Source organism: Simochromis diagramma, unplaced genomic scaffold, assembly GCF_900408965.1.
Source record: "Simochromis diagramma unplaced genomic scaffold, fSimDia1.1 OVJJ01000685.1, whole genome shotgun sequence".
NCBI lineage: Eukaryota > Metazoa > Chordata > Actinopteri > Cichliformes > Cichlidae > Simochromis > Simochromis diagramma.
In genome coordinates, this window is record NW_024387477.1 from 17,394,707 (window position 1) to 17,406,451 (window position 11,745).

The 11,745-nt window shown below is 39.8% G+C and overlaps 2 protein-coding genes across 2 annotated transcripts; one reads left to right on the forward strand and one right to left on the reverse strand.

The window, feature by feature from the left end:
- Nucleotides 1–1,146: 1,146 nt before the first annotated feature.
- gla (galactosidase, alpha) lies at nucleotides 1,147–7,718 on the forward strand. Its single transcript, XM_040015678.1, has 7 exons — nucleotides 1,147–1,425; nucleotides 3,395–3,569; nucleotides 4,812–4,986; nucleotides 5,676–5,767; nucleotides 5,864–6,025; nucleotides 6,261–6,458; nucleotides 6,648–7,718. Exons 1-7 carry the CDS (start codon nucleotides 1,265–1,267, stop codon nucleotides 6,975–6,977), a joined length of 1,293 nt encoding a protein of 430 aa, XP_039871612.1. The 5' UTR covers nucleotides 1,147–1,264; the 3' UTR covers nucleotides 6,978–7,718.
- rpl36a (ribosomal protein L36A) lies at nucleotides 7,252–11,724 on the reverse strand. The gene is made up of 5 exons (XM_040015681.1): nucleotides 11,604–11,724; nucleotides 10,909–11,014; nucleotides 10,196–10,263; nucleotides 8,918–9,040; nucleotides 7,252–7,332 (listed from the first exon to the last, which is right to left on the reverse strand). Exons 1-5 carry the CDS (start codon nucleotides 11,604–11,606, stop codon nucleotides 7,312–7,314), a joined length of 321 nt encoding a protein of 106 aa, XP_039871615.1. The 5' UTR covers nucleotides 11,607–11,724; the 3' UTR covers nucleotides 7,252–7,311.
- Between the last annotated feature and the right edge of the window lie 21 nt (nucleotides 11,725–11,745).

Sequence of the window (11,745 nt, forward strand, 5' to 3'; positions counted from 1 at the left end):
AGTCTGAAATTAAGGCTGTTTCTCTCAGGAGTTGACAACGAGGTCCAAAAGTCTGAGATCACTTTGAAATACACTTCTCTTTTTCATCAGCTTCAAATTTAGAACACACTGTTATTGTGTTCTGAAAATCCTATCTAGGTAAAAAAATAATGTCTTTGTATAGTGTACAGTGAGCTGACATGGATAACATAATGTGTTCCTATAATATAATTCCTGCTTTTTTTAGTCTTCAGGTAACCCTATAATGGTTCAGTGGGACTGAGCTCTGTTGGCAGTGAGCACTCCTTGATGCTTTTTGGTCTTTAAGTATTCTTGCAAAGCTTGGAGGAATCCTTTGGCCTCGGTATAACTCCTTCTCCAAAAAGATGCAAAGGAGAAAACATGCTATATCTCTGGAGGGTTGCTTCTACTTAGATGCAGCACCACTGTTTTGACATGGTGGAGTCAAAGCAGTGGATACTTTCACTCTGGGGGTTAATACTCATTCACTTACTACTTATTCCCACTGCAGTGTGCACAGGTGTACCTGATGCTACAAGGTAATTTACTCGAATATGTTTCTTTAAGGATCAAATCCACTCGATCTTAAGTGGACTGAAAACTATCAACCTCAAAGTAATAAAACTTTAAATAAAAAAATTCTTTCCATGCAGGATAGTAATGATGATAGGAGTTAACTGCGATTTTTAAAAATGGCAATGTGCTCTACTACATTAAATTACCCACATGCATTTATCTCTGTTAAAGCATACTGATGGAAACTGAAATTCTGTCCTACGCAATGCATACTTTAAGTAATGCGGGACTCAGACAGGCATTTTAAATGAGAGATGGAAGCTTATTTTTAAAAGCTTTTGTTGGAGACAAAAGCGGTGTAAACAGTGTTAGGGTGGAAAATTACTACAATAGAGTGTTTTCATACCCAATTTAGTCTTATAAATGTGCATCAACTTTACTATTTCCCCATCTACCAGATTAGGTGTGAAATTAATCACGTGGTTGCGGCGATCACAAGACCATCACCTGCCTCGTAGTGTCACCTGACTTTTCATATTTTTCACCTGAGTTAAATCCCGGCGCTTCCTGGTTTCCAGTAACGTCATTGGACGGTAACAGACGCATTTTAATTCAATTGGTCCAGCTTTGTGTCACTCATCCACGGGAGGCGGGCTGGCTGGCTTTGGCACTAGGAAATGAATAGTGAAAGAACTACGGTCGTTTGTTGCCGGTCACTGCACAACTATTGTCGAGCTGAAAATCTAAAATGAGCAGAGCTGCCTGTCTTCTCGTAATTATCAGCTTAATGAGTCCTGCTGCTGAGGCGCTGGACAATGGCCTGGCGCTGAAACCCACCATGGGCTGGCTGCACTGGGAGAGGTTCATGTGTAACATCGACTGTGACACGGACCCAAATAACTGCATCAGGTAAGAAGTGATCCGGTTATCCTGACGTGTATGTACGCTAAATCAAAGCACAAGCCTACATGCTCTGTTAAAACGGAACATATCACTGAAACACATTTAAAAACCTCACCTAAAAGAATTCACCATTGATTACAGGAAGTGGCATTTGCATTTAGCCAGGTAATCAGGTATTATTAAAGAGGAAAGAAATTTCTTGTGACAACTAGTAAGTACGCCTTCACCATTCATTATATGTTTAATCTGCCTTGAAAGTGTGGTATTTTTATACAAGTACAGAGGAACTCGTTATGAAGGGCTGTCATACGAATAAGAGCAGGATCACGTGATTGAAATAGTCGTTGACAGCTGATTAAGTTCGCCTTTCTTTGTTCTCTGGATTCAGGCATTGGGGGACGTTGATGTGTGAGATATTGGTGTCAGCAAGTACTGTGTATTGTGGAAGCAAAATTTGCAACAGCTGTAACATAAAAGTCATTTATTGTTAAAGTCTAGTGGAGAAATATGTAAGGTCCAGATTGGTTGGGGGGAAATGATGCACATATAAAACAAGGCTTTAAAAATGAGAAAACTCGTTTAAAATAGCCAAAGTTTCACGTACATATACTGAGCAATAATAAATTGGTCAGTGTAAGCAATCTGGCTCAATAGAGGATAAGTAAGCATTATTTTGTAATCAAAATCATTCAAAGCTGCTCTGGAGGAGCTGGAAGTGATCACAGTAGGTCTGTTTTAGGCCCGGGTGTACTTGATGGTGCAGAGTAGAAGTGGGCAGATCAAGCCAATATCGATACCTACACTGATACTGAATCAGTACTAATGACACGCTGCGCTCCCCTACATAAGATGCCGTTATATGTGAAAAACATTAGTATTGTTTTTGGTATCTGTAATATTGGCCTTGTATTTACTAGAGGTGGGAATCACCATACAACTCGCGATACGATATTATCACAATACTTAACGCACGATACGATATTATTGCGATTTTTTTTATATTAATATTTTGCGATATTTAAATTCTGCACATAAAGGTAAACTTTATCAATATTCATTTTATCTAATATCAAAGTCTCACACTCAGTCTTTCTCTCATTTCAGTCAGTTTTATTGTTGACAAACTGAACGGTTTGTATTACAGCCTAGTCCAACTTAACTGAGTGCAACCATCTGGTGCAATTATAGCTATTCTGAACTATGCAATTTATGAAAACTATGCAGCCCCTTCAGCAACTGAAGAATTTGAAAGTAAATTAAAACAAAATATAATTTTACATTAAATAAAAAAGTTTTAAACTTAATTAAAATTAAACATGTCTTAAATTAAAAGAGGTAAACTGTCATGTTTATTGCTGCCAAAAAAAAAAGTTAAACACATTTGGACAGTGAAGGAATGTCAGGATTCTTGCTCAGAAAAAGGATCAACATGCTCTGAAGTCAACATGCTCTGACTCCAGAGTATGTTGACTTCAGAGAAAAAATTGTTTGTAACAAAATATCGATTTCTGCTGTCCCTGTATCGATACATTATTAGCAAACAAAATATCACGATACTACACAGTATCGATTTTTTTCCCCCACCCCTAGTATTTACTTGGTATGGCATTGATACCAAAATTTGCAGTTTCGCACAACACTACCGCAGAGTTCATTCAGGGTTTTCTCATAATGATGATATGTTAAGTCATAATTTCAGGTTAACATATCTAACATATATATTTTCTTGAATTAAAGATAACGTAAACGTGGTTTTGCTTTCAGCCTCACTAATGCCTCCATTTTTGTGCCTGGCATATTTTTCCTCACAAAACGTAATGTTATTCACCTCTGAGCAAACCTTTTGTTCACTGTTATAATGTCTCCTTCATCTCTAAATATTGGTGTGTGCCATATATCCATTACACATTACATTGTACACTGGCTTCTAACGGCTAATATTAGCCCCGCCTGTCTCCTCCTGTTGCCTTGGCAGTGAGCGTCTGTACATGCAGATGGCAGATGTGATGGTGAAGGAGGGCTGGAAAGAGGCCGGTTACGAGTACGTCTGCATCGATGACTGTTGGCCCTCCCACCAGCGTGATGCCCAGGGCCGCCTGCAGGCAGACCCCAAACGATTCCCAGGAGGCATCAAGAAACTGGCCGACTATGTGAGTATTAGTTATGAGAGAGGAATGAAAAGTCTGGATGTGAATATAGTATTAATGCCATAATTCCTCTATGGACATCAAACAGAAAGAGCTTCAGAGAGACTCGGTGAAAGTGAGAAATACTTTACTAGCTGGGAGAAGCAAAATGAGACCATGTGAGAGGACGTGACTGCGTTTATTGTAGCTTCCAGCTTTGGGGCAGCAGTTTGAATAATATACACAGTTCAAAGAATGATAAACCCATTTTATGTTCAACATGCTGCTGTGATTTTATGGTATGCAGTATTATCGTGTCAGTACAACGTGTCTAAAATTTCAAATGTTAAAAAGTTCTTGAAGCCCTGGTTGAATATCTCTAGAAATAAGTGATTACATATTCATCATATACCCATTCAAGCTGACCTGCAGGTATTTACATAATGAATAGGAAAGGAGCAGATGTGGAATCTGTTGTCAAATTACCTACCAGTATAGCACCTGGAGCCAGGGAAGATGTGCAAGCACATATTGTGTTGGATAGGAAAGTGCTGCCGTTGACTCTCTTCGCAGGAGACTCACAATAGAAAGGAGCTGGAAGCCATGATGCCAGGCGCATTTCGATGCATAAGGCTTCACGTATAAAGATTGCTAAAAATATATTGTTTAGCAGGGAAGGAATATATTTAGGCCCACTAAGGCAACCTTGAGTTCTGTATTAAAAGAATCACGTTTAGAGCTGTGCAACATTGCCACCTACTGGAAGAAATATACTGCCTGCTCAGAAAGTTTATGCTTTAAGCAGAATCAGTGGTTTGTTTGTTTTTTTCAGTAAAGTAGACCCTTGGGATGATCTGTTTGCTTTTTGGGGGGTTTCATCTTTTTTAGCAATTTGCCTGTGCAGCTGTGGCTCAGGAGATAGAGCAGGTCATCTAGTGGTTCGATCCCTGGCTACTCCAGTCTGTATGTCTAAGTATCCTTAGGGCAAAATGCTGGACCCCAAGTTGCCCCTGATGCCTTCATTGGAGTGGGAGTGTATGAAAGTGTGTGTGACTGGTTTAATGTCAGTCCATTTACTATTTAACCCTTAAAGGGATATGGTACAAGCTTTTTCCAGCGTGCACAGGCACAGTGGCATGGTTGCTCGGATGGGCTCCAGCACCCATATGACCTTGAATTGGACAAGTGAAAGAAAATGGATGTCACTGGTATTTGTCATTCACTGAGATGAATCAACAAATCTTTAATATTTTTTTATGCTTTAAGATCCACTCTAAGGGCCTGAAGCTGGGTATCTACGCAGATGTGGGGGACAAAACCTGTGCTGGATATCCTGGGAGCCTTGGTTACTACGAGAAAGATGCTCAGACTTTTGCTGACTGGGATGTTGATCTGCTCAAATTTGACGGTTGCTTCATGAATCGGGCTTTGCTGGGAGAGGGTGAGTTTCTATTTCTGATTGGCAGTGCCACAAAGGTGAACAACAGGCACCGTATAAATACACATACAGACACATATATGAACGAACAACAAAAAAAAAAAACTCCCCCATTCTTGGGGGCATCTCCCATTTTGACCTCGTGACCGTTCAGGCCATATTTGGCACAGATGTTCCATGCCTGTTGATATGGGGCTGGATTGGCTACAATCTTCCTCTTGCACTCAACGATCCTTCCCACTTGGTACCCAATCTCGGGTGATGATATCTCCCCCCCTGACCTGGCATCCTGGCTCCCCCTTGCCGTAGCATGTGTGTTGTACCTGTGAAAGCAGTCTTCTTCCGAACACTTCTAGTTGTTTCATGTAAGCTCTTTTCATCTCTCTATGTTTTTGTTTCTTTCTGCTGTAGGCTTGGTTAGCATGAGGTGTGTAGCTGGATACATACGCTCCAGGCGGGAGTCGAACTTGCGTCTCCAACTCTAAAGGCGTGTAGTCTTATCACTACGCTATCCAGCTGCTTACGAAAATACATATAAAATATAAAATATATATAAAAATATACACGCAAACAAACAATGTGGACATGTACTCTCCATCTATACAGGAGGTCAAATTTGTTTCCTAAACATCATTTTATTTACCAGTTAAGGTGTTTAAAGGGTTAACTACTAAATGTTTGCTCTGTTTAAGGCTACACAAACATGTCAAAAGCACTGAACAACACTGGACGGCCTATCCTGTACTCTTGTGAGTGGCCGTTGTACGAGTGGCCTTTAAAACAGGTGAGAACTTGTTTTAATGGTTAACTTGGTTTTTTTAGACGATGCTGCAAAAATAATGGAGTATACTCAAAATAAAGAGCATTTCTGTGCTTCCAGCCCAACTACACAGCTATCCGTGAGACTTGTAATCACTGGCGCAACTTTGATGACGTGTTCGACTCGTGGAGCTCCGTCAAATCCATCTTGGACTGGACTGCCGCTCATCAGGACATCATCGTCCCTGCAGCTGGACCCGGAGGCTGGAATGACCCCGATATGGTACTTTGTTCTACTGAAGGCCTTGGACATGAGTGGTTTTACTATCATGAACCTGCTTATTTTGCTTCTTTTTATCTAATGCTAATCAAAATTCACAAAGATGTTGATTAATCTAAATCTCCTCATACTTACTATTGTATTTAGACATTTTTTGTAGGCTGTGGACACACTGTAGCATCATCACTAAGCCTGATTTGCTTATGAATTTACATATTGAATTACTTTATTTCTCTAGCTTGTAATTGGGAACTTTGGCCTGAGTCACGACCAGCAGGAGTCTCAGATGGCGTTATGGGCCATCATGGCATCTCCTCTGCTCATGTCCAATGATCTCAGAGACATTTGTCCTCGCTCCAAGGAGCTCCTGCAGAACAAACGCATCATAGACATCAGCCAAGATTCAATGGGCAAGCAGGGATATCGCACTGCCAAGGTGGGTGTGTGACTCAGTATGAACTCCTTCTGCAATGGCAGCTCAGAGTATTTATGGTAGCCTGTCGTTGCTGTTTAGAAATGCTACATGGTTTGTGATCAGTCTGACAGGCTCTTTATAGCATTGATTACAAATGATCAGTGTGGCAGATGAAGGTGTAAACCAGTAAGACTTCCCCTTTTTCTACAGGGGAACAGTTTTGAAGTGTGGGAGAGGCCGCTGTCGAAGAACCGCCTGGCTGTTGCTGTGCTGAACAAACTGGAGATTGGCGGTCCTCGAGGGTTCAACATTGGGGCTGCCCCCGGTTGGAAGATCTGTGGCCCGCAGTGCAACGTCACACAGATCCTGCCTCAGTACAAGGAGATGGGAGTTCAGACTCAGCAGAGCAAAATAATTGTATCTGTCAACCCTTCAGGCACAGCTCTGTTGACTGTCACTCCCATCAGCAGCGATTTCGCAAGGCTTCACAAGCTGAACTGGCAGGGTACATTTGTCAGACGAAAGCACACCATTTTGTAGTCCTCAGGTGGTTAAACGCACCCGAGACGTGTACAAGATCTCAATTGTCTGGGAAACAAATGAAGCTGAATAAGTTTTAGGTGTTTATCTTGGTGAATTAAAATTAAAGCTGCCTGGAAATGGATCACACTTCATCCCATTTGTATCCAATAAATTAAACACTTGCTGTTAACTGTCTAGACTACTGAAAGGTTAAATTACCATAAGAGACAAAGCTTGAATTTTTGTACAAGGAAAAAAAAAGAAAAAAGGATTCAACTCAAACACTCAAAAGTATGTTTGGATCCATTTATTGAAAATAGTGACAACTTCATCCATATGACTGGACCACAGTTTAGAACTGGATGACCTGGCCCTGTAAGAAAACAGAGGGAAACATTTGTGAGAATGTGCAACTTATATTTGCATTACTTTACTTTGGTGACTGCCATGAATTTATAATTAAATTCTGACTTTTGTACTGTAGTTGAATAGGACTAAATAAAACCCAGTATCTTCACATTCATCAGCTTTACCAGCCTGTTGTAAAGTCCTGCCACATATGCATACAGAGTGGATAGGACTTAACTTTTGTGCTGCTGATGAGGAAGACAGAAGCTTTTAAATAGAGTAAAGTCTGATTAATGAGGTAACCCAACAGATGAATACTGAGTTATGGGGGGACACAGGAGCCAAATCACCTTGAGGCAACTGTTGTTGTGATTTGAAATTGAAATAAAAGGTAGCCAATCATGAATTTGAGAATCATGTATTAGAGCTTCTATTGAAGGAAGAAAAAACAAAGAAGACAAGCTCAACAGCAAACCTTGTAAAAATAAATAAAAACTAATAACTGTATTGACAGTATATATATATTGAGATCAACTCATGCATCGTATTTTAACCACCACAATAAATCAACACCCAACCCTGAGTCACCATCTCATCAAAACAAATACAATTTACCACTAACCACAAAAAACGACAACAAAAAGAAAAACAATCTGTCACTGAAAGCGAAATCTGCTCCAGTTAAAATCCAAGCTGGGCTGCATATTTATCAAGTGTAGCAAACAAACATTTCCTAATGCAATTCTGGTGCTATAGCGTGTGAAATGCGTTCATACATGCAGACACATGCCTCTTTCACAACTCAATTTCAAAAGCAGTTTCTCACTAATTACATCAGAAAAGGGTGGGCAGAATCGAGTCGGACATGGTCAGGGTTGGCCCTTTCCCTCGTCTGACACACAGAGCTCGTGTCAGACGCTTTCACACTACTGGAAAAAACTGTTGGGGTATTTTTCCACCTCTTGAAGAGTGTTGCCGAGGCAGAAGCGCCGACAAATACTCTAAAATCCATATTTTTATATGTACATCTGAAGAATTAAACAATTGCCAGAACAAATAATTCTGACAGGAAATGGGACGACTAGAGAGCGAATAGGCTCAAGATAATTACATATCCGATCAAACTGCATCCAACGTTTGCATTCTCGTGCACCTTCTTTGAATATCTTGCAATATCCATCTTTAGCGTGCAAAGCTACAGTGCATGTGTAACAACAGCTTTATGCAAACTATTTTTTCCAAACAGGAAATCCATGTTTAAGTGAAAAAACAGCTGATATGCAAAATGTGCATTTTTATAGCTGTCACCGTGTTGGTTCCGTAATTTATCATGATTAACATAACAGATGTCAATATGTCGCATGAAAAACTAATAGTGGGTTATGAACATGAGGTTATTAAATGTGTAACAAAATAATTACCTACAAATAAGAAGTCAGAATATTTTGATGACAGATTTCTGTGGGATGATTCTGACACCAAACTGTAGCTTTAGCCGAGATTAAACCCACTATGAAAAGTACTACTGACATAAAGTTAATATAAAGAATATGTTGTAAAGAATAGTTAACTTCAATCTTTACAATACCAGGGACATATGTGAGTCTTACCTTTCTCTTCTTGTCACCACCCAACTCGAAGTGCTTACATCTCTTGATGGCCAGCATTCTCTTGGATCTGCAGTTGGGCTCCACACACTCGAGCCTCAACACAATCTTCTTTGTAGTCTTAGCCTGTTTGACAGTATTTCAGTGAGTGTCATTTCCCCTCACATATATCTCAACACGATCAATCCAACAGTACAATGCTGTGAGATAGTATTTACCCTTTTCATGATCATTTTTCCTGTGAATTTGTCACACCTTAGCATTTTAACACTAGATAAAGATAATCTGAGTAGGGCTTGCTGTTGCGTTTTGGATCAGTCCTGCAGCATAACCCGAGGGCACATAAAGGCACAAACAGATGGCTGGACACTTTAGGATTTTCTGGCAGAGAGCAGAATTCATAGATCCATCAATCAGAGCGGCAAAACAGCCTCTGACCATCACACGTCTGCCACCATGTTCGATTGGTATATTTTATCAAATGCTGTTAGTTTTGTGCCAGATGTAACACTACTTACATTTTCCAAAAATTTCAACTTTTCTCAACAGTCCACAGAATATTTCTGTCTTGGAGGGGGAGGGTGGGCGAAAGTGAAACTATTTGGTCAGTAATGGTTTGCACCTTGAAACTCTCCCATGGACGCCGTTTTTGCCAACTCTCTTCCCACTGTTGAATCATGAACTCTGATCTAAACTGAGGCAAGTTTTTTAGATCTTTTGTGACCTCTGAGATGAGCCATAGATGTGCTGTTAAGAGTAATTTGGATAGGCTAGTCACTCCTGAGAAGGTTCGTTACTGCCCACAAGTTTTCTCCATTTGTGGACCATGGCTCTCTCCATGTTTCCAAAGCCAGAGAACTGCGTTGCAACTCTTTTCATACTAATAACATCAATGTCTTGTTTGTCATCGTTTCTTAATTCCTTTAGATTGTGGCGTGATGTGCCGCTTTTTGATATTTTTTAAAAACTTAAAACCTGTACAACACATTGAAGTAAGTGACTTCTTCATATCAACAGATATGGCAGTATCCAGGCCTGGGAGAGGCTATTGAAATTTTACTCAACTACCCAAAAAATGTGGCTAATTACACTTAAATCATGATTTCACACAGGGCAAAGTAAAAACTGTGCTTTCTATTTACTTAGGTTATTTTTTTATAATATAAAAAATTAGTATGATGATGATCTCAAACTTTAAAGTGTGACAAAATTAGCAGAAAAATATAAATCTGGAAAAGGACATGCTTTTATTACAGCACTGAATGAGAAAGCCATGGTTACCTTTTTTCGGAAAATCGGCTTAGACTGACCACCATACCCACTCTGCTTTCTGTCGTATCTCCTCTTACCTGAAAAACATTTAGTTTAGTCAACACATACTTGAACAATTAATAAAATAAAGCAAGGATGCACTGATGCATTATGGGTTCAAAACAAAATATTGGCCCATATTTGCAGACATCTTACAATTTCCCTTCTGTGATAGGAAAAAGATTGCAGATATATTAAGTGCTAAGACACTAATCTATTGATTTATCAAAATATGTGACGACAAATAATCAGATAATGCCATAGATGAGGCCAGTGTCGTGCTAAATATTTACTGCTGATGCTCGTGTGACTTTGTGTATATCTTTGTTTGTATTAGTAGATGTAGTAAGCAGAATTTACTGAGTTATATATAAAATAAAGAAATGACCTGTTTTACAAGAATCCATACACGTCATCAATCCAGTCCTTTTTGGCTACTTAAAATATATTTATGGAAATGCTGTTAAATTTGGTGCAATTTGTTCTAAAATCTTGATCAAATCTACTGAAAAATAAACTTTTAACTGCTTGTATTTTGCGACAGGAACGTTCTTCCTGGCTCATAGTGACTTGATATCACTTAAAAAAGATGTTTTTGACAGATCACAGGTCAATGTTTTATATACAGACACTTTGGCGTTAGACACCAGTGCATCCCTTAAATACAGGACAAACATATTTACCCTGTACATAAAGAGAATCCTTCCCCTTCTTGTACTGGGTAACTTTGTGGGGCTGGTGCTTCTTGCACTTCTTGCAGAAGGTCCTGCGGGTTTTCGGGACGTTCACCTGCACAACAGAGAATAACATTTGAGCAGACGTGCAGTATACACAAAATACCACAACGCGGACTAGCTAGCCACGTCCAACAGGCCCAAGCCATAAAACTCACAACACTTATGAAAAATCAAGCGCACAGCTATCAAAGAGTTTTGTTCAATCATTTTCGAAATTGACTTAATACACAGAAGCACCGAGTTTATCATTTAAACTGTGGCCGGCAGTGTTGGGGCAAGCTAACACGTTAGCATCGCTATTTTAAAGAAAACAGCGTAAACAAGTGATGCTCCAATACTTTTTACAAAGCAAAACACGTTTTGACGTAGCTGTTAATTGATTGTGATGTTTCGCTTGTTTAGTTTTTTAGTTTTTCGCTTCTGACAGAAAGGCCGGTTGGAGTAGAATAACCAACAGTGGCGTTTCGCCACTAAGATAGCATCCATCAATATAACAGCGTTAAATATACCAAAGATGGCCAATACCGCCATCGTTACGCACATTGTAACATTATCAACATGACCGGGTGTATCAAATACAGAAATTGTACTTTAATCGGCAGGATTGAGATAGATTTGTTTTAGGTGTAATGGTAGCATACCATGGCTGCAACCCGATGCAGAGGGAAAGAGGAAGAAGGAGGCCGGAAGCAGTTCTTAAAGTCGCCCCTTCAATAGACCTCAGCCGTAGAGAGGTCTGCCCCCTAGCGGCCGGAGATGCAAAGAAGCCAAAACCATGAAAAG